Source organism: Malaclemys terrapin, chromosome 1, assembly GCF_027887155.1.
Source record: "Malaclemys terrapin pileata isolate rMalTer1 chromosome 1, rMalTer1.hap1, whole genome shotgun sequence".
Lineage (NCBI taxonomy): Eukaryota > Metazoa > Chordata > Testudines > Emydidae > Malaclemys > Malaclemys terrapin.
Window position 1 is genome coordinate 169,686,614 of NC_071505.1, and position 22,949 is coordinate 169,709,562.

General features: G+C 41.7%; 1 protein-coding gene across 1 annotated transcript; it reads right to left on the minus strand.

Moving 5' to 3' along the window:
• Positions 1 to 1,428: 1,428 nt before the first annotated feature.
• CHMP2B (charged multivesicular body protein 2B) lies at positions 1,429 to 22,445 on the minus strand. The gene is made up of 6 exons (XM_054046846.1): positions 22,304 to 22,445; positions 16,244 to 16,335; positions 7,578 to 7,772; positions 5,047 to 5,149; positions 3,361 to 3,467; positions 1,429 to 3,196 (listed from the first exon to the last, which is right to left on the minus strand). The coding sequence occupies exons 1-6, from the start codon at positions 22,335 to 22,337 to the stop codon at positions 3,083 to 3,085; spliced, it is 645 nt and encodes a 214-aa protein (XP_053902821.1). The 5' UTR covers positions 22,338 to 22,445; the 3' UTR covers positions 1,429 to 3,082.
• Positions 22,446 to 22,949: the final 504 nt, after the last annotated feature.

Below are 22,949 nucleotides of genomic sequence, written 5' to 3' on the forward strand. Positions count from 1 at the left end.
GAAAAACTGTAATCCTACTCTTTGCCAAAAATAAAGCATTGTTCAAATAACTTGTAATACCAAATGTAACTGTCCACATTTGTTTGGTTGTGATAGTATTTTGATTTTACTTTAGGTGGCAACAGAGTGGAGCAGCTAATCTTTTTTGCATGCTACAGTAAATGCATCAGCAGTCATTACCCCGATGCTCTTGTCCTCCAAGAGTGATTATGGGTAAAGGACACTTTCAAAAGCATGGCAAAACAAATGAAACCAGGCACTGTGCCATTTTCACATAATGGAATAGTGAACGGTTAACTACAGCAAGCAGCTTGTCCGAAAACATCTGGGTTACAGAAACATTAGCACAATAGGGCACACTTCAGACCACCAGATTGACAGCCTTAAGATGTCCTACGCCTAGATCCATGACCCTCAGGAAGGTGAGGAGTTCAACCCTATCTCTAGAAGCTACTGATCACTCGTCTGGTTTCACCCTCTTCCAGGCATCCTTCTGAGAATGCTCTTCTGATACCTGATCCTTTAAACCTGGGGGACAAGCAGCTGCAGTTTTAAGATAGCCATATGCATTTGACTTATGCAGGCTGTATCTTACCCTTCCCTCCCACCCTTACAGGTCATACGTATTCTTGGCTCCTAATATTTCCCTTTGTAAGGCTAAGGTGATGCCTTTTAACAGTTTATATTAAACTTTGTGGTGGGACAGAAGTTCTCCAGTAAGCTGTAATAGGGTGCCACTACCAATACAAGATATTACCTCACCCACTTTGACTAATGATAAAAGCAACTGAGCTTTGAATTAAACAATTTGAGAGATTGTTTTAAACAGTGAAGGAGCATTGTAGACAAATGGTTGATGAAATATGGGGCACATAGCAATATCAAGCCCAAAGCAAGGAATACTGGTTTTTGCTTTGCCAAATGACCATTTTCACTGCTGTTTCAATTGTATTTAAGTGCACAGTTTCTAATACTTACAGCCATAACCTTTGCTCTGATTGCAGCAAAAATAAATTGGGCAGGGTTGGGTTGTGGGAGGGGGAAGATGAAACAGTGAAGAGGGGAGGGGGACTAGAGTAGGGTCAGCAGTTTTCAGCTACTTTTTTTTTTTTTTTTAGCCCAACTAGGGTGACCAGATAGCAACTGTGAAAAAACGGGACAGGGGGTGGAGGGGTTATAGGCGCCTATATAAGAAAGTCCCAAAAACCAGGACATGTGGTCAACCTAAGCCCAACAAGCTAGTGCTAAGGTTCAGTGTGTGCAGAAGCCTCCCCACCCCCACCAGCACTAGTAACAATCAAATTTAAAAAAAAAAAAAAAACTGATGGAATTCACAACTAATATCTCTACTAAGTGATAACGTCACAAAAGATTATGAAGTCCATTATTAGATAACTTACATGCAAGACCCCACCATCAGGACAGCCATTGTGGGAATAAAAGCTTTTATTAGATTTTTACAAAATAAATTGTAAAAGAAAATTCACCCCAAGTGTCAGGAGTGTATGTGTGTATTATGTACACTTGCACATTCCAAATGCATGGTTTGGCCCCATGTATTCTAGTGAGAACACCATTCTGTATTTCTACACCAAAACCTAGACCTGGGCTCACAAACTGATGATTATAACTTATTTCCCTGCTCAATCCTGCGTTGGCAGAGGTGACAATAGCAATCCCACTCAGGACTTGCTTCCCCACTTAGAGACTAAGCACTCTAATTAAATGGCTTCCCCTTAAAGCCACTGCTATTCTATGGACCTGATGATGATACAGATCAGAGACTGGAAAACCTTAGAATCTGAGCTTGTTCCTATTATACTGTAATCCAAATCACTTGTCTAACCATACCTTCTATTGTACAATGTAATACCCAGCATTTTTTTAACCTAAAAGGAGTAATCATAGGCATAAGACAGCCAAGTCATTCTGATAAGATTTAGATTTCACTTGCCAACATGTACCTTTGTAAACACTACTGTATCTTTAAACAGTTCTTATTAGGGGATAAGTACTGTAAAATATATACACATGAGATTTCAGGCAAGATTCCTTTTCCAAATGCTGAAGTACTTTATATATGACCTTCAGCATGGACTGCTATCAAGTGTAGATGGGACTTTTCAGAATATTTTGTACCTGGCAATAACTGCCTTAACAGTAGTTACTTCACTCTTTAACAATTAATACAATTTTGAAAAATCAGGAGGGTATAAGCAAGGTTTTATATACACAAAGGCACAACAATTCTGTTGAAGTTAGCTATGTTACAGTACAGTTTATTCAGTGCCTTTCATGCAAAATATTCACTAAAAATATTTAGTTCAAGCCTCTTCCACTGAAGTCAATAAGAGCTGGATTGCACCCATACCCTTCAGTAAGTAGTACAATTATCTAAGAATGAATCAACTCAATTTTACTAAAGACACCGGAAAAACAAAGCTATAATTGCCTACACTTACTAGTGTCAAGGTTCTCTCTCACCAAAAGAAAAAGGTTATCCCTTTTCAAACTGAAAGCAATTGTAAAGACAAGATCATAAAATATTCTAAGAACTTTCCACGTGTAGTGATTTTATAAACACCAAATATTATCTAGAGAAATAAATGTCATAAGATGACAATTTCAAAAAAGCTAAACAGATGAAAATCTTGTATTATAATTATTTTTCCAAGTCTGCTTGCCAGCCGACATTTTGTAAATTAAAAAAAAGCCAGTGCTGCTCAAGCAACTAAGTTGTGGGGATAAATCTTGAATGCAACACAACCCAAATTCAGACCTGGTGTAAATGGATGTACCCTTTACCCTAGATCTCAATCTGGTGTTCAAAAGAATCCCACATGCAAGTTATCTATTCATGTCATCTGATAAAGCAGTTTTTCAAACAATTTTAGGAATTCAGTGCCACTGATAATGGTTCTCTGGCAAGAAATAAGCCTTTTTTGGGGTGAATCAGCTTATTTCTGAAGCCTTCAGTTCTCCTTTTAAACCAAAGTACATTAGTTGTATTGAAAATGTGCACATTTTACATCTGTCTGTAGTTGAATAATTGTTAGAAGGCAGGCTGTATATTGTCGTCAGGCTAATCTACTCCCAAAGCTTTGAGCTGCCGTTCAATCTCTTCATCTGAAATGGTGGTAGTTTTTGATGCTGATGCAGATGGTAAGCCTCTGGCAGCAGATGGTGCTTTGGCCATCTATTAAAGAGAAACACAAACTTCACTAAGTAAAAACAATACGCACTGTGACAATTTGACTTCTAGCATAGAACTACAAAATGAAAGCTGTTAGGATGACATATTTAAAAAAATAAAAATAAAGGAAGGTGTTTGACCCTACCCTAAAGAACATTTCTCCATACCTTTCCTGAGATTTCAATTCCAATTTCATCAAGCACTTGGTTCACAATATCCTGGCTTTCTTCTTCTTCATCAGAGCCCTCAAAGATATCATCCAAGGTATCATTAACTAGGAAGGAAAATAAAAACCAGAGCTGCATTAGTACAGAAAGATTAGTGTTCACAGAATAAGTGGGAGAATAACTAAAAACCACTGTTCTACAATCCTAGCATGCAGCAGTAGTATCACTAAGTGAGACGGCAAGAGAAAGGAATGTACACTGTGTGCATTTGCAAAACAGCACTGCATCATCTAGCACCACATGCTGGCAACCCAGGAGTGCTCTGCCTACCTCTGCACTTTAAAATCTTGCCCCTGAAGTAGTGCTAACAATTGCAATAGGCATTAATGTGCCAGCACTTTACACAGAGGTTTGATTTCACTATTTTTCAGAAAGGATTTAGTTTCAGAATTTTGTTAGATTTAAAAAGCAAACCAATTTAAAAAAACCCTCCACATCCCCCTGAAAGACCTCGTTTCTCTCCCCGCTCCCCAAAATTGCAGAAATCCAACTAAGGGGTTGGTGCATCGATGCCTCACACCATAGTATAATTTTTAAAATTCTGCACATTTCCCCCAGCAGAGGCAAAGCAGTGGCAGATTTTAGGGTGAGAAGAATTCTGTGTTAACAGTAGCCAGTAGCAAGACCAGTGTGGCATCACTAACACTTACAATTACAAACAAGTTAATAAGCCATTGTGGTAATACAGAGAAAAGGGTGGCTCCTCGTACCCAGTGTCAGTGGGCGGATGGGGTTCCAGGCTGTGCTTGACTGCTTTATACCACTATTTTGTCCATTATCGTTTTATATGTAGAAGTCAGTTGCTGGAAGGATAGTTCTAAGGACTCCTGCCCTTCCACCCAAAACACTTTACAAGTTCTACATAACCCTGACTGCTACAAGTGAGAGGCCTTCAACTATTCTCACTTACAGATCAGGGTACACACAAACATCTACAGGGCAAGCCCAAAACTTTAAAATTTAATCCTAAAGATCAGTCATAACTCCAGACTAGATGGCGGAGTTGCTTAGCTGTATGCCAACACTAAATTCTTCTTCATTTCTAGAATTCTCATGTCCAGTACATCATCATCTTTGTAAACAAGAGCAAATATATTTGTTAACTACATATTACTGTTGCACTCTAGTCTTTTGTCCCTTCTCAAAAAGCAGAAGAGCTTGTGCTATTGCTTCTCTTTCCTTGCACAAGAGCAGAAACTCCCCATGGCACTTGCTGACGTGAAGTTTCTACTATCCGTGAAAAACAGTATGCCATCTCTAGTTCTTCCCCAGGATCTGAATTTCTAATTGTTAGGTTAAAAGGATATTCCCTCGGTTTAGTCAATTCAAGTAGTAGTAGCATTAGGTATTACAATTGTTTTATAACTCTCTCTCTGTGCCTCTTTCAATTTTTCTGTTCTCATTTTTACAGGTCTTTCATACAACTATACACACAGTACTGTTAAATACCCAAAGTAACCATGCAGAAAGTGAAATATTTTTCCCTTTAATCAATCATCGCTTACTGATAGTAATCTCATGTGTTGTTAGTAATACGCAGAAGTGTGATTAAGGTGTGCCTACCCGGTTTAGTTGTCCGATAGTGTCAATGCTTGCTGAAATTATTTACTAGAACGCATAACTTACTCATTTCCTCAGTCATTTCCATCTTCATGTTTTCCTTCTGGAAATTCTGCATAGTTTGTAATGTCTTTTGAGGGTCCATCTTCTTGTTAACAGATTGCATTGTCTAACAATTTAGAGAATATTGATCATAAAATTGCACAAATTTGTGCAGTACACAGACTATGCTAGGCAAAGTTAAGTGATTTCTAGTCTAACAAACCTGGGGCCAGGTTCTGCATGCTTTGCCCATCTAGACTCCTACTTTAGTGGGAGCTTTGGGTGCATATGGAATCCTCAATTGGTCCCTTGTCTAGTAATTAATAAAATCTACTACTCTGACTAGTGCAGTGTAAACAACAAGCTAGACTTTTTTCTTAATTTAAGGTCACTTTTCTGGCTTGCAGGATGAGCATAGGGGAGGAGGAGTAAAGTTCCATAATTAGGCAACTAATTGTTGTCAGACAGATGGAAATGGCAATAATGTTTAAAGCAAGTTAAGAACACTCATCAACCACCACCAGGAAGAGGGCATGAAGTCATTATGATGTTTCTCCATATAGGATAATGTAGTAGCAAGTATGAAGTTTCTCCTAATGGCAAATGCCAGGGTGTTCAAAGGTTAATAGTACAGGTTGAACACTTGGTATCGCTTAGAAAACCTCTGCCACACACTACTAAATCTTACACAACATAATATTTTACCAAACTCCATGGCACTGATTACCACAGGTGTGTAAAAAAACACATTCATCCAATACTACTTCCTTTTTGATTCATTAATATAGAGCTATGGTATTTTGTCACCACAAAGCAGCTTCCATGTCAAACACTAAATTGTGATATCCTGTATGTGCAAAAAATAAAGGAAGTAGCCTCTTCGTAGGAAGTGCTACATACACTTTAGGAACAGATGGAAAACTAGTTTAAAAGGATACATTAATAATTGATATCAGTGATATATTAGAAACTTAAAACTGAAGTCTTTAAGGGAAATGTGTCTGCCTTCATTTCTAATTTTGTTTAACTTGAGAAAACAAAGCTTTTTGTTCTTCTTTTCCAATTAAAGGGTTGTCAGTGGATATAAATACATTTTTTCTGAGGGGAAAATATTCTCCAATCGGAGAAGGGTGTGCTTGAGTTTTATAGACAGTAAAATCCAGTGTCCTATTTACAGATAAATTTATGGACAAGATATTGGAAATTGCTTACTCATCTCATTTGTTAAGGCAGCTAGATAGTCAGTTGCATACGATTTTAATGGAATGTTGTATGCCTGTAGATCTTGGTATGGATTAGAGAACACTATGGCTCCAAAATTAAGTCAGTGTTTTTAGTTCTGTATTTTTTACTGCATTAACTGAAAAACAGTTAAGTTATTTTGGCCACCTAATGGTTAATTCTCCTTCAATACCAGTCATGTTTCATAGCCCACTGACGAACCTGCTTCATTTTTTTTTCAAATCTGTTAAGATCTGTATTTATTGACATTTCTACTGATTCTGTTCCACCACTGTGATTATACCACTGTTTGCTTTAAGAAGTTTAATCCAAAACATTCCAAGGATAACAGCCCAGAGAGAACAACTCTCAGCTAGAGAGAGATGTGATAGTTCTAAAAAGCAAGATTAACTTCCTCACATATGTGAAGCTGTTGTATGAATGATGGGCAAGGAGGGCACAGGAGAGAAAGAAGGTGCGTGCTAGCATAAACTGTCTTGTTTAACTTGATCAAGGAGTCAGCTGTACCATCTCTTGCAGGAAAAAAGGCCTACTGCACAGCCACAGCTTTAGATGGTTGAACTGTTGTTTTTTTTAAACTATTTTTTATAAAAGAACATTGTTCATAGTGGCCCTTTAAGAGCAAAGTCTTCCTAGCAGCTACTTCCTGCATCAAATCAAATTACAGTGCATTAGTTTTATGAGACAAGAAGCAAAACAATTTAACACAATTTCCTTGGTGTGCAGAGGGTGAAGATGAAGGAGAATTCTAGATCACTAAGCCATTTAGAAGTGTCAGCCAGAAAGTAATGCCTCATTTTCACACAAGTCATAAAGCTGGGTGACATACTGCCTTGATTTCTAGAATCAGTCTACCCTATTTTGGCTTTATCCACTAGAAGCAGTTACATGACAGACAAAATTTACAGGCGAGACACTGCATAATGAAAAGCTATTTGTTTGTTAGTCTACTGTAATTACCCTCTGTATCAAGACTTACTGGATCCATTTTAATTATTACCCAGACACTAACACTGAACAGCTTTCTGGGCTATGACAAAGAGGATATAAGTCATCTGTGTGAGAGCCTTCTAGTTTAAATAGCAGATATTGACCAGCAAGATATGAATGGCTAATTTAGTGTTTTTCAAAACAAGAATTAATATTTGCCCTGTAAACATCTCGCTGCTAAATGTAGTATTACACAATACATTTATCTCCAGCTAATTTTTACAAGGTAACATTGAACTTGTCAAGACTTTTGCAAGCTACCTATTGTATTTGAGTTTCAGTATGAAAGCGTCCATGAACATGAATTACATTTAACTGCTCACTTTTGCTGTGGTTGACATAGCTCCTGCCATCTTCATCTGGGAATTCATCACTTTCGTTTGAGTTGACATGGAGGTGACTTTTGAACTAACAGCATAGGTTCGAGTTTTCTGTTTTCGCAGTTGCACCAGCTGTTTTGCTAGAACCTTGCAGGCTTCTTTGTTACCAGTCTTTGCCATTTTCTTTATTTCCAGTTCCTATTTTTAGAAAGGAAAGTAGTTTTTAGATTCACATTAAGTGAACAAGAATTCTGTAAAGTTATACAACTAAACACTTTTTAATAAATGCTAGACTGGATAAATTAACCACACGTTCACAACCCTCTTCTTTGAGAATGAAGGAATTGACAAATGATGCAAGAATATTTCCCTTTCTAGCAGAAGTCTATAGTAAGAAAAAAAGTTAATAGATGACAATACTCTATCACTAAAAGAATAACTCACGTTATACTGTGGGAATGTGCACTTCTCTGACATACCATTTTTTACATAGAGGTAGATATTACTTGTGCATTCTGACATGGTGTCATATACAGAGAGTTAAAGTGTACTTTTATGAGAGATCCTTTAGTTTACAGGCTGATAAATATACATGTTAAGAACTAACCACGACCAGTGCCACTGTCAACTCATCTCCTCCTTGGTCTTTTAGGGTATATCTACACAGCAAAGAGGAACCCATGGCTGGCTCATCAAGCCAACTTGGGCTCACAGAGCTCAGGCTGTGGAGCTGTTTCATTGTTGTGTAGAACTGCAGGCTTGGGCGAGCCTGGGCTCTGGGATGCTGGGAGTGGGAGAATCTAAAGGTATGCCTCCACTGCATCTAAACACATGAGGCTGGCCCATGTTAGCTGACTTGGACTATGGAGCTGTTTAACTGCATTGTACAGTAACTCCCCACTTAACGTCCTCTCGCTTAACGTTGTTTCGATCTTCCATCCCTGCTCAATTACAGAACATGCTCCATTTAAAGTTGTGCAATGCTTCGCTATAACATCGTTTGGCTGCCTGCTTTGTGAACTGCTGGCAGCCCCCCCCCCAGTGCCTTCTGCCCACCGGCAGACCCCACGGATCAGCGTCTTCCTCCTCCTCTTCCCCCCCACCTCCTGCTCACAGCAATCAGCTGGCTTGCGACATTCAGGAGGGAGGAGCGAGGACTCAGTGCGCAGGCTTCCCCTCCATAGGTGCCAACTTTCTCCGGCGCCGGTGGGTGCCCACCCCCTCCGAGGTCCCTGCCCTAACCCCAACCCCTCCCTTCCCCAAATCCCCACCCCGGCCCCGCCTCTTCCCCCAGTGCACCGCGTTCCCCCCTCCTCCCGCCCTGCCCTGCAAATCAGCTGTTTCGCGGTGCAAGCACTGGGAGGGAGGGGGAGAAGCAGCACGGGGCGGCGCACTCACGGAGGAGGTAAGCTGGAGTGGGGGGGCGGTGAGCTGCTGGTGGATGCTGAGTACCCATCGATTTTTTTCCGTGGGTGCTCCAGCCCCAGAGCTCCCATGGAGTCGGCACCTATGTTCCCCTCCCTCCCCCGCCTCCTGAACGCCACAAGCCAGCTGATTGCCACAGGCAGGGGGGAGGAGCAAGGACATGGCATGTGGAGTAAAGGGGGAGGAGGGGGGAGAAGAGGCGGGTTAAGGGTGGGGGCTTGGGGGAAGGGGTGGTGTGGGTGGGCCGAGGGTTGAGCCCCCCGCCCCTGGTGCTTGCAGAGTAGGGGAAGCTGCCGCTGCGCAATGTGCTTCTCCTAGCCTACAGCACCTTCAGCCTCCTTGCCTGCCTCATTGTCTACAGTGCCAGTGGGCTGTGCCTGTGTGGGGTAAGGGGGGGAGGGGCACCTCCCAACTATAGTACTGTACTGTATGGCCAAAAAAAAAAAAGTTACCCTGGAACCTAAACCCCCCCCCCCCCCCCCCCCATTTACATTCATTCTTATGGGGAAATTGGATTCGCTTAACATCGTTTCACTTAAAGTTGCATTTTTCAGGAACATAACTACAACGTTCAGTGAGGAGTTACCGTAGATGTTCAGGCTGGAGCCAGAGCTCTGGGACCCTTCAAGGGGCAAGGATCCCAGAGCCCAGGCTCCAGCCTGAGCCCCAACATCTACACCACAATCAAACAGCCCTGTATTCTGAGCCTGAGCCAGCTGACACAGGTCAGCTGCACGTGTTTAATTTCAGTGTAGACATACCCTTAGACCCTCCTCTTGCATTCACCTGCTGCAGCCTAGTGGCCACATAAGCAACAGAGCATACTTGGACAGGTTGTAGGTCCCAGAAAAACATTACCCTTTAGCACCTCTCCTTAAAGATTATGGAGTTTTATTTTCTTGGAAGGCAGATTACATGAAGTAACCTGTGAAACAATTGAAGTCCAAGCTTTCCCCCACCCCTCAGGATTTAACTCAATCATCTTAGCACATAATAAATGCAGTGTGCCTTGTCTACAGTGCCACAAACTAACATCACACCCTAAATCCTAGTCTAGGCAAAGCCTATGCCCAGATAATTCAATAACCAATATGGGGAGGGAATACAAGACTAATTAATCTAATGGAGGCAAGGAAAGTTTTGGACCCCTGACTTAACAGCTCTTCACAGAACATGATGATCAATTTGAGCACTATATAAAATCCTCATACCAAGCATTTTATTGAAGAGAAAAAAATAGGGTTCATCTCTAATTTGCCATAATGTTACTGACTGAACATATACAATTCATGTGTCACAATTGTGACACAACCTTTTCTCGGGGAATAAGCAATAAGTAAAACTATGTGCAATAACAGCACGACAGCTGTTGGTGGGAAAGCACCTGCCAGAAAAAGAGAGGTGCTTTACTCTCCCCTGAATGCAACAGATGTCTAGGAGTCTGCTATGAAGCATAGCCAATTGCTCTGTGATAGTAAATAGTGGCCACCAGACTACAGCATATAGACACTGAGGAACCAACAGCAAGAGAGTTGCAAGGCTGCTGGAGATGCTCCAAAAGCAAATGTTAACTGACTAATTGCTTTGGTTTTACCACTAGGGTAGAGACAACATCTTGCAACCATAGGAGATACCTCATGTGTAAGAAATAACTATAAATACTGAACTATTGTAGGAAGATAATATTTTGAGACTGGTACATTAGGTTGGCAGAAATTACTTCAGACACCCTCCCCCCCCCATTTTTTTTTCTTTTGACAAAACTAAATTTCATGAGACATTTGGAAAGAGATGCAATTTTATCAGAAAAAATACAGGCGTGCAAGTGACATACATGAGATCAATAGAAAAGTATTGTGGGCATGAAATGGAATGGTAATCCTGTTTTTGTAGCCAATATATAAGAGATGAGGGCACTTTACAGGGTGCTCAAAATGTGTCTGAAACTATCATGCTTTTGAAATACAACACCAATATTAGGTGTTTAAGATAAGAGTGACATGGGAATGCATATTTTGGACACAGATTTCCAAGTGTGATAATAGCAAATGTTAGGAAGCGCTAGTTTTCCCAGTTAAATACAGTAGTTCTTGTAGTCCATATATCTCATTATGGTATGAAAAGCACACTTTCAAGATGAAACATTATATACTGTAAATGCCAAGTATTACTAAACTATTAATTATAAATTGAATCTGTGCCAGGGAATCAAGTTGCTATATGGCTGATGTATTCATAATTAACACTAATTCTGAAAGTAAAAGATTAATCCACAGTTCTTGTATTTATGAAGAAATTTTAAGCCAGTTGATTACAGCCAATCACATGTTACTACTACTCTAAATTCAGCAAGTCAACAGTATAGTAAGCAGGATACAATACTGATCAGACATCAAAACTGTCCACATTGTCCAAGTAAAGATATAAATATAAAAATAGAAAATAATTGTAACAATGCTATCACAGAGCAACATCTACTTTAAAAAAAAATATTTGCTTTGCCTCTCTTTTTAAGTAGCAGCAAAAGACCATTGTTACAGGACAATGTTCTGATTCACTGACAATTTCCTGCTCTTTTCAAATGACAAGCGTACCAGGCTTTGAAAATTCAGATTCCTTAGAGTCTGAGCAGCAAGGGTAACAATAGAAGATTGAGTCTTTCAATGACTTGTTCTCTTCACCTCTTCCTTCACAAGAGAAAAAAAATACACAATAATATATTTCTGGAGCAAGTTACTGACACAAGTGCATTCAAAGCTTCAATTTCTTTACGGAAATCAAGGCACTAAAAGAAATAACGGTAGCTTAACCACCTACACAATCTATCAGACATATCTTAAATCCCTAGCAAAGGATAAAATTTCCAAGAATAGTCATCTTTGAGGTGCTCTAATTTTTCTCATGCCCAAACTGATATTCACAAGACCTGCCACCATACGAGGCAATGTCTTATTAACCACTAAACCAGGGAGTGGACTGTTACTGAGTTTTTCCACACAGTTTGTGTGTCATCTATCAAGGGATGTAATTTGACATACATATCCACCAGTATAGGTATGAGGGGACATAAAACTAAAGGACATGTTCTCACAATCAAGTGTTCAATGAGTGAGTTATTGAAGTTATGTTTAATAAAGTCAGCTGGTTGTAGGGAAATTCTACGAAGACCATAGGAATAACTACATCCAGGTGATAATGTTACACTTGTCTTTGTCTACAGTTGTTGTTAAGTCACGTTGTGTTTTGGGATGATGAAGTGTCCTAGTGAAGATAAGCCCTAATATTCCCTCTCAAACCCTCACCACTGATGTTCATTTAAATGAGCTTCAATGACTTATAGTCATGCTTCTGACTGCTTTCTAACCTAAGAACTGAGAGCATTGCCTCCAAAGCTCACGGCCCTCGCTATCTATCATGGAAGAGTCATATCTGGGATAGAATTCCCAACAACTCACATTGTAATGCAAAGCACTAATACTGGGCTACTGAGTCAACAGTATATTCACTTGCTGCCAAAGAGCTCTGCAAGACAAATTCATCCATAGGGCAATTGATGTTTTAATATTTTAAAACAGGTTATGAAACATTGGCCCAAATTTACTAACCTACTGGACAAAAAAGAATCAGGTTATATAATGAAAAACAGCACAGCTTCTGACTTATTAGGGAGTCAGGAAGACTAAGGGTATGTCTTCACTAGCAACAGTAAAGCGCTGTTGCAGCAGTGCTTTAAACTTGGCTGTGTAGCCGTGGCACCAGCGCTGGGAGACCCACCCCCACGAAGGGAGTAGTTACCAGGGCTGGGCTCCCAGCGCGAGTGCATTGTCTGCACTGCCACTTTACAGCGCTGTAACTTGCTGCGCTCAGGGGAGTGTTTTTTCACACCCCTGAGCGAGAAAGTTGCAGCGCTGTAAAGTGCCAGTGTAGACAAGGCCTTAGACTTTAAGGTCAGAAAGGACCATTATGATCGTCTAGTCTGACCTCCTGCACCCACCCACTCCTGTAATAAACCCCTAACCTATGTCTAAGCTACAGAAGTCCTCAAATCATGGTTTAAAGACTTCAAGGTGCAGAGAATCCGCCAGTAAGTAACCCATGCCCCACGCTGCAGAGGAAGGCGAAAAACCCCCAGGGCCTCTGCCAATGTGCCCTGGAGGAAAATTTCTTCCCGACCCCAAATATGGCGATCAACTAAACCCTGAGCATGTGGGCAAGACTCACCAGCCAGACACCCAGGAAAGAATTCTCTGTAGTAACTCAGATCCCACGCCATCTAACATCTCATCACAGGCCATTGGGCATATTTACCGCTAATAGCCAAAGATCTATTAATTCCCAAAATTTGGCTATCCCATCATACCATCCCCTCCATAAACTTATCAAGCTTAGTCTTGAAGCTAGATATGTCTTTTTCCCCCCACTGCTCCCCTTGGAAGGCTGTTCCAGAACTTCACTCCTCTGATGGTTAGAAACCTTTGTCTAATTTCAAATCTAAACTTCCTGATGGCCAGTTTATATCCATTTGTTCTTGTGTGCACATTGGTACTGAGCTTAAATAATTCCTCTCCCTCCCTAGTATTTATCCCTCTGATATATTTATAGAGAGCAATCATATCTCCCCTCAGCCTTCTTTTGACTAAGCTAAACAAGCCAAGCTCTTTGAGTCTCCTTTCATAAGGCAGGTTTTCCATTCCTTGGTGTAGTGGGACAATTGCCCCACTCCTGGAGAACAGGGGTTAAAAGCAGGCAAGCTAGACTGATTGGGAAAGCAGCCACAGCTGTGGCCAGCTCAATCAGGGCCCAGCTGGCCCTGATAAGAGGGCTGGAGGCCAAGAGCTGGAGGAGTCCCTCTCCAGTCCTGGAGGGAGAAGGACTAGCTGCCTGAGAGGAAGGTACCTGATCTGGAGCAGTGCTGGGAAATAGAGCAAAGGAGCTGGGGAGCTCCAACCTGGCAACGCCCCGGGCTGCAGGCCTAAGGAAGGTACTGGGGCTACAGAGGTGCACCCTGGGAATAGGCAGAGGCAGCTGGTCCTAGCCCCTTGCCAACGATGAGTGGCCATTACAGACTGCAGTCTGCCCCAGTGAGCGGGGAGCTAGATGATGACTGGCAGTAGCCACTGAGGCAAGGTGGGTGTAGAGGGTTGGGGGTTCCCCTGGAAGGGGAGACCCAGAGTGTGGAGGTATTGCTGGGGTAGAACCCTGAGGAAAAGGGCACAGGGATCCAGGAGGGACACAGGGCCTGAGGCAGGCGAGACACCTGCTGGCAGAGGGTGCTCTGAAGGCTGGAAAGAGCTAATTCCCAAGATGACCAGCAGGAGGTTGTCCACTGGTTCCACGCCAGTGAGTCTTCACTTCGCTATACTTGGATCATCCTAGTAGCCCTTCTCTGTACCTGTTCCAGTTTGAATTCATCTTTCTTAAACATGGGAGACCAGAACTACACACAGTATTCCAGATGAAGTATTTCCAGTAGAGATAAGGAGGTTTTAGTACCGTTATACAAGGCACTGGTGAGACCTCGCCTTGCATCTCAAGACCGCATTAGCTTTTTTCACAGCCATATCACATTGGTGGCTCATTGTCATCCTGTGATCAACCAGTACTCCAAGGTCCTTCTCCTCCTCTGTTACTTCCAACTGATGAGTCCCCAGCTTATAACAAAAAATCTTGGTATTAATCCCCAAATGTGTGACCTTGCACTTTTCACTATTAAATTTCATCCTATTACTATTACTCCAGTTTACAAGGTCATCCAGATCTTCCTGTATGATATCCCGGTCCTTCTCTGTATTGGCAATACCTCCCAGCTTTGTGTTATCACACTCCCACTTTTTGTACCAAGGTTCATAATAAAAAGATTAAATAAGATTGGTCCCAAAACCGATCCCTGAGGAACTCCACTAATAACCTCCCTCCAGCCTGACAGTTCACCTTTCAGTATGACCCATTGTAGTCTCCCCTTTAACCAGTTCCTTATCCACCTTTTAATTTTCATATTGATCCCCATCTTTTCTAATTTAACTAATAATTCCCCATGTGGAACCACATAAAATGCCTTACTGAAATCAAGGTAAATTAGATCCACTGCGTTTCCTTTGTCTAAAAAATCTGTTACCTTCTCAAAGAAGATCAGATTGAGTTGGCACGATCTACCTTTTGTAAAACCATGTTGTACTTTGTCCCAATTACCACTGATCTCTGTCCTTAGCGACTTTCTCCTTCAAAATTTTTTCCAAGACCTTGCATACTACAGATGTCAAACTAACAGGCCTGTAGTTACCCGGATCACCTTTTTTCCTCTTTCTTAAAAATAGGAACTATGTTAGCAGTTCTCCAGTCATACGGTACAACCCTTGAGTTTACAGATTCATTAAAAATTCTTGCTAATGGGCTTGTAATTTCATGTGCCAGGTCCTTTAATATTCTTGGATGAAGATTATCTGGGCCCCCGATTTAGTCCCATTAAGGTGTTTGAGTTTGGCTTCTACCTCAGATGTGGTAATATCTACCTCCATATCCTCATTCCCACTTGTCATCCTGCCATTATTCCTAAGCTCCTCATTAAAGACTGAGGCAAAGGATTTGTTTAGATATTGGGCCATGCCTAGATTATCCTTAACCTCCACTCCATTCTCAGTGTTTAGCAGTCACACTTCTTCTGTCTTTGTTTTCTTCTTATTTATATGGCTATAGAACCTTTTACTATTGATTTTAATTCCCTTTGCAAGGTCCAACTCTACATGGCTTTTGGCCTTTCTCACCTTATCCCTACATTTTCTGACCTCAATCAGGTAGTTTTCCTTGCTGATCCCTCCCATCCTCCACTCCTTGTAGGCTTTCTGCTTTTTCTTAATCACCTCTCTGAGATGCTTGCTCATCCAGCTTGTTCTACAACTCCTATCTATTAATTTTTCCCCCTTTCTTGGGATGCAGGCTTCTGATAGTTTCTGCAACTTTGACTTGAAGTAATTCCAGGCCTCCTCCACCTTTAGATCCACAAGTTCTTCAGTTCAATCCACTTCCCTAATTAATTTCCTTAATTTTTTAAAGTTAGTTTTTGATTTCAAAAGGGCTTTCTCCTAAAGTATAATGGTGAAACACTAAAAGTTAACTAATGTAGATAGTGAGGAAAGTCAGAAAGACTTTGAAGACTCATTTAGATATGAGACACTCTTGCCATTTATTTAAATTTCAAACACTTGTGTGTTTTAAAAAGGTAAATTAATATTCTCTGTTCTACTTACCAGCTGTTTTTCCTGTCTCTCCAAGGCTGCTCGATCTCTGGTTATAGTCCTCTGTGTACCTCTTAACTCTCGATTCTGTTCCTTTATTACATCTGGAAAGGAAATATTTATAGTTGGTAAAATAATTTTTCAGACCCAGTGCTTAACAGTATTGAAACATGTAATGAAAATCTGCAATTTATTGGATGATAGAACAGTTCCCTTTATTAATTTGATTTTTATCATAAGAGTAAAGCATGCGCCTCCTACTGCAATGATGTTCGTATTTCAGACATGTAAATTTATATTCTATCTTAAATTTCAACACTATAGGCCAAGTTCTCCTTTTATACCAGTGAAACCTAAGTGGCTTCAATGGAGTTTGTACCAATGTAACTGAGAAAAGCATTTGGCACAACAGACTCCTATATTCCATAAACATGTCTCTTTTAATCATGCAGGAAGTGTCAAGAACAATTTCCCCATGCAGAAAAGCACATCTCTGTAACTCCTATTTCACAGCCATATGAGCCAAGTCCTCCTTATCTTAGCTGCTGTAGCCAAACTATTCAGTGGAGAGGTCCATGAGGTCTGGGATGATAGGGTTGGGGGAAGGAATCCTCCCTCCCCCCGAATAACCATGGAGCTGCTCCAGAGCTGCTTCAACAGAGCAATAGTATTGGTTCCTGTTGCACCTTCTCTATAGAGCAGGGAAAAATGAAGGCAGCTTCCATAGATGTGAATCCACTGGCTCTGCTTACCTCCTTCCTCACTGAGGTGCATAGAGACCACCCCAAAATCCTGCCCTTCCCCATATGCAACATAGCTGCACTTATTCAACTAAAAGTCAAGCCACAAGAGATGTGACACAGAATTGGTTGAAAACTGGTCAAGTCTTTTATCCATTCCTGACACCCTCTTTGAGAGGAGCAATTCTATAAGGTAGTAATCCAACCTAAACAAATATATAGCAGTACGTTAAGTGGTAGGCACATCCTTTACCAAAGGTTAACTTAAAATTTAGCTAAAATTTTCCCCAGTCATTAGGACAGCCAGGAAAGGAACAATGTTTAAGAGCACGCCCAAAAATATAGCTTTGCTCCCAGCTGTTCATTGATCCATTATGGGAAAAGTTAGTGGTCTCACAATCCAGAACCTAGTTCTGGATATGTCTATCCACACCTTTGTTAAGCAGCTTTAGAGAAGCTGGGGATGGACTGTGAATGATTGGTCACTGAATTACCTCTTACTAGTTTCACCCTTAGGAGGGGATCTGGGCATAGGAAGATTGATGTACAGCGGTGGAGTGCACAGATACACATTCTGTATCTGTTTTGAGGAGAAAGTTCTGGAAATTGAATTCCTATCAAGGCAGTTGCTTTAATGCTAAATTTTCCTGTAAAGTAAAGTTTAAAGGAATTTAACAGGTGAGTGTGTCTGCAACTTTGGCACCCATGGGGGTTGAGGTTTGAGAAAGCCCACTAAGCACCTCTTAGGGTTTCTCTGACTACCATGACACTTACACTTGGAAGACATACAGTCCTTCTAGGACCTGGTCAACTGACTCAACAGGCACTCAGCATTAGGGCTTTACCTAAGACCCCCTTCTGCATATCTAAATGTAACACAAAGGGAAAATGGAGAAGTGCTCCTTTCCCTTGCCTTGTCAGGATTTATTTTCTTAATGTATTTCTAGACGACCTTTAAATTGAAGTTGCTTTTGAGTACATATCAGTAATTTAAGAATCTTTACAATCATAGAGTTACTTTTTAACAAACAAAAATAAGGAAATTTGGGATAAAGGTTAAATTTAGTAAACACTCCTCATAGCTGCAAGTATAGAAATTTAGCACTGAACTACACAAACTACTTTTCCAATACTCTGTCAACAATGTCCTTAGAATATCAGAAACTAGCATCCATCCACAAAAGCCCCTTTTGTCACATCAACCACCACAAAAACTAGAATGTTTTACCCCTAATCAACAATAGGTGTGCCAATGTAGTATTGAATAGCTATATAGATCTTTATACCATCCTCTCACCACAGTACCCGAGCACTTTCCAGAAGGATGGGCACTTTCAGTAGTGAAGTATACCTCTACCCTGATATAATGCAGTCCTCAGAAGCCAAAAAAATCTTACCACATTATAGGTGAAACCACGTTATATTGAACTTGCTTTGATCCGCCGTAGTGTGCAGCCCCCCCCTCCCCCCCCGAGCGCAGCTTTACTGTGTTATATCCGAATTCGTGTTATATTAGGTCATGTTATATTGGGGTATAGGTGTACCATACACAACAAAACAAAAACCTATTTTTACACATTCAAAGTTAGACAAATAACATATATAAGTCAATCTTCCGCACTCCTCATTAAAAGCCCAATCCTGTAAGGTGTTGCAGGCACTCCACAATGAGTGGATTGGGTCCTATGATTCCATTTGCCAACAGATTATCAAAATGTGATTAGTCATAGAATTACTTTGTCATATACAAAGCCCTAAGCCCAGATCATGAAATTTTAGCATGTGCATACAGAAATCGAAGGTCAGCATAACAACAAAACACCACACTTAATATAAGACATTTATGAAACAAATGCTCTATTGATGACATTTGTATACTGCCCCTGCAAAGAACAGAAAATGACATCTGAGGGCAGACACAGTACCTTAACTATCTTCCTGACAGGATAGTGCAAATTGCTTTCAGTAGGTGCAAGAGAACAGTTTCTTCATTCTATTGTTTACATAGAAGCCTTATGGAATTTAGTTGATACAGTGTATATATTAAAAGCAAATTTCAATTTAGGATATAGAACCAGTCATTTCAGCTTCCATTAAAGATTTGTCTTCATTTGTTAGGCTGCGTAGGCCTTAGAGTGAATATTAAAATGTACAGAGGGATTTATTCCTAAAGCAGAACTCCCTTTCTGCTGTTGGAGGGGCAAATAGCTCTCCTGGGTATAGGCTTCATACTCAAAGCAGCCTCCCATATTGCTCTAATTTTGCAGAATTCTAAAGAGTAAAAAAGTCAGCATTAAACTCCAGTACTTACTATTAGGTTTCCTAACAGAGGAAAAAAAAGTGCTTGAATATGAACCAAGATTCACAAGAGTTCAATTTGCATACCTAACATACTATAGTGTATTACTAGAATGATGTAATTACCAATAGCAGTTGATTTTTGGTGTGGTTAGAAGGCTTCTTCTAGTCTATTTTTATAAGAATTACATTTATATGCTTATCTGATTTTTGCACTGTAAGACATGCAAACAAGTTTGGATTCGAAAACAGATTCAGAAATGATGCCCCTTTACATGACTCTTCATCTGATTTAACCCCATAATAAAGAACATAGAATTTGTTGTTTCATACTCAAACATTTAAATGTAACAAAAAAAAAGATGAATAAGTTACTGAAAGTTGTGCTGTGATGAGAAATCAGAAACCCTTTTCAGGTTTATATTGTAAAGACAGGGCAACCGCCATCTATTTAAAAAATGTTTAAAACTGTCTGAACAGGAAATAATGTTCCTATAATTAAGTCTACATCATGGTTTTGTATTCCACAAAAGCACACTAACACTTGTCTCAGTATGCTGCTATTTTCCTCATTTACTTGGGTAACAAGTGAAATGCAATCTAGACAGGCTCAATTACTGTCAGATGACTAAAGCATGAACAATAAGCAGAAACTGCAGCCATAGTCTTCATTTTAAAGCATACATCAATCTTTCTGGAAAAAGAAGAATAGCAATTCAGATTCTTCCTTCCCAGATGTGCAAAGACACTGCAAGCCATTTAAGTCTGAAATTATTTCAGCAGTAATAGGCTCCAACAAAATATTTTAATGGAATCTTAAGAGGAACACACACTGCACAAAAAACTCCTGCTCGAGAATTGTTTTAAGCCTAAGAAGTAATTATCTGAAAAGAAACGTGATAGTGAAAGGGGCGATTTTAGTCATGTTACTGCTCCCAATACCCCACAAGTAACATTTTCAAGAAACACTTTTCAATGGACATTGAGTAGACAGCCAATATATTAAAATAAAGACTGACCAATAAAAACAATGTATTTTGGCCCACCAGAGAAACAACGGAAGCAATTCAAGAGACAAGCATCAAGCATGAGCTCTGTCAAAAAGACTTTAAAGAGAGGACTTTGCCAAGGGGAGGGGGAGGGAGGTGAAGAGATTTAAAATTTAACTATGCTATATATAGTTGAGTTTAAGAGCACTGAGAAGAAATAGTAATGCAAATATATTTATGTATGAGATTAGGGAATATTTTCCCTATTGTTAGAAAACTTGCAGAGTAGAAACTGAACCCAAATATAATAAAGGCACTAGCATTTTAAACAAGTTAGAAGCCAGGGGAAAAGTCAGCAGATTCATTTTCTTTATATTTCTTCTGCCACAGGAGATTCTCAGCTACTTTAAAAGAACTAGAGCAATAGACAACCGATAGTAACTAGCATTAAACAGTAACTAGAGGCACTTTCATTTGTTTCTGCAAATGAAGAATCCAATAGAAAATGAGAGCTTGTAACAGCAAACTGTCACAGAGGAATAAAACAAAGGGTGAGATCCTTGGCCCAGCTCCAGAAGCACAAAAGGGATGAAAAGCGGAAACTCCCCCATCCTTGCATATAGAGATCACCAGGTAGCATAAAGGGACAACTCTATACCACCTGCTCATATCACCTTCATGCCCAATGTATGGTGCATTCCATAGACATGTTTGAGGCACTTTCCATTCCTGAAACCCTAGGCTGGCAACTGGCCCTCGGGGACTGAACTGGCCCTCATGATCAAAGCAAACAAAAAGGTGGCAAAACTCACTTCTGCACTCCTCCCTGCTGTGCGCCCAAAATCTCTTCCAGACGAGAAATGGAAAATACTAATCATTGCTTGATGAAATACAACTGGCTGATACACAAAGCATCACCTTTTGTGACCTGTTTTAGAGTGAGACTCCACATGGTTTGGTAGGTGAATGTATTGCATAATCAGCTTCAAAACTTTTGCTAATAACTGACAAGCAACTCTCCTTCAATTAAGCCCACCTGCCAACTGGAGAATGTATGATGCAAGAAAATGTTCTTATGAGGGGAATTAAGCTGCCCTTTTGTAATGTATTTAAAAAGACGTTCTTATTTCTGCATTGGATTTAATACTTTGTCGGTAAAACTTATTCCCCAAAATAGCAAGATTAACACTTTAAATCTATATATACAAACAACAGATAGTAAACCGTGATTTGATAACTACAGAACACCAAGAGCTCACAGCTAGACACCAGTCTCTTTGAATCTGTAGCAATGTTTATCTGCTCTTCTCGTCAGCAAACAAACAGAAAAGTGTTCTCAGAGAACAGAGCAACTTGTTTCCATGGCTCTCCTGATTGTTTAAGTTAGAGACATTTTTGTATCACTTCAAACAGCTAAAATATATATTTGGTCCCAAAGACAACAAACCAACCAACCACCCCCGGTTCTCTTTAGGTTCGACCTAACTGTATTATCTCGAGGCACCACCCTTAAGAGTCACCCCATGTTCTTAGAGACCGTGCAAACATATTCCCCAAGCTGTACTGAGCAAAAAAAGTTCCACTTTTATTACAGACTTCCTTCCTCGTGTAACTGACTTATCAGCTGTCCCTGACGCTCCCAGTACGTGGGGAGGGTACGTGTGTCTCCCCCCCCCCCTCTCTCTCTCTCTCACACACACACAAGGTTATAGTTGTGTGTGTGAGTTGCACCTCCCTTTCCCTTATTTTCCGATCTCACAGCCCGGCCCCGTTCTGCTCAGACACACACCCGGGACCGAGTCCGTGTGAGCCCGGCCCGGGGCAGCCCCAGCCCGCCGGCCGGGGTGTGGTGTGTGTCTGTGTGTAGGGGGGGGCGCGCTCAGGGCCCCCCCAAACCGCGCCCCTGCGGAACAGACACACGGAGGGAGGCTCCGCTGGAAGCGGCCCGCGGGAACAAGGCCCCTGACCCGGAGGGAGACGAGACGAGACGACAGACAGACAGACGGACAGACGGACGGACAGGGACACCCCCCGCTCCCGCTCACCATCCACCGTCTTCTTCTTGAAGAGCGAGGCCATGGCGGCGGCGAGCGGAGGCCGCGGGCAGCGAGAGCCGGACTCGGAGCCCCCCGCCGCACCCGGCTCCGCGAGTCCTTCCTGCTTCTCCGGTGACCGCCGGGAGGCGGGCGCGGCCCCGACGCAGAGACCCGCCCCGCCCCGCCGGGCCCGGCTCCGCCTCCAGGCCGGGCGGGGGAGCGGCCCCTGAGCCCCCGCAGCAGCCGCCGGTTCCTCTCCGCGCCCAGCGCCCGCCTCCCGCTGCTGGTCCCGATCGCCTCCCCCAGCTCCCGCGTCCTCATTCCCCCTCACCCCCCAGCTCCCTTCCCCCGCCCCAGCTCCCTTTCCTTCCCCCATTGCCCTACCCCCCGCTCCTGCCCCCCTCCTCTCCTTCCTAATTCCTTTTCCCGCCTGCCCTCCCCCAAATTACCCCCCCAGGCCTCCTCCCATGGTTTATACCCCCCCCCCCCCCCCGCACACACACACACTTTGGTGCTGATCAAGCTTCTTGCCAACAGGAGAACCTGCAAACCCGCTGGGGCAGAGCAGAGAGTTATAGGGGGCAAAACAGCAGCCGGGCATGTTGGGAAAGGACAGGTGCTGCTGGAGTCACCAGAGGGGGGTGAAGCACTGATC

Excerpts from the sequence above, each read along its gene's own strand:
- CHMP2B (XM_054046846.1), bottom strand. The coding sequence starts at position 22,337 with ATGGCCTCGCTCTTCAAGAAGAAGACGGTGGATG. Across the intron at positions 16,336-22,303 it reads CAAGAAGAAGACGGTGGATG|ATGTAATAAAGGAACAGAAT; the intron begins GTGAGCGGGAGC and ends TTTCCTTTCCAG. Across the intron at positions 5,150-7,577 it reads CTATGTCAACCACAGCAAAA|ACAATGCAATCTGTTAACAA; the intron begins GTGAGCAGTTAA and ends CTAAATTGTTAG.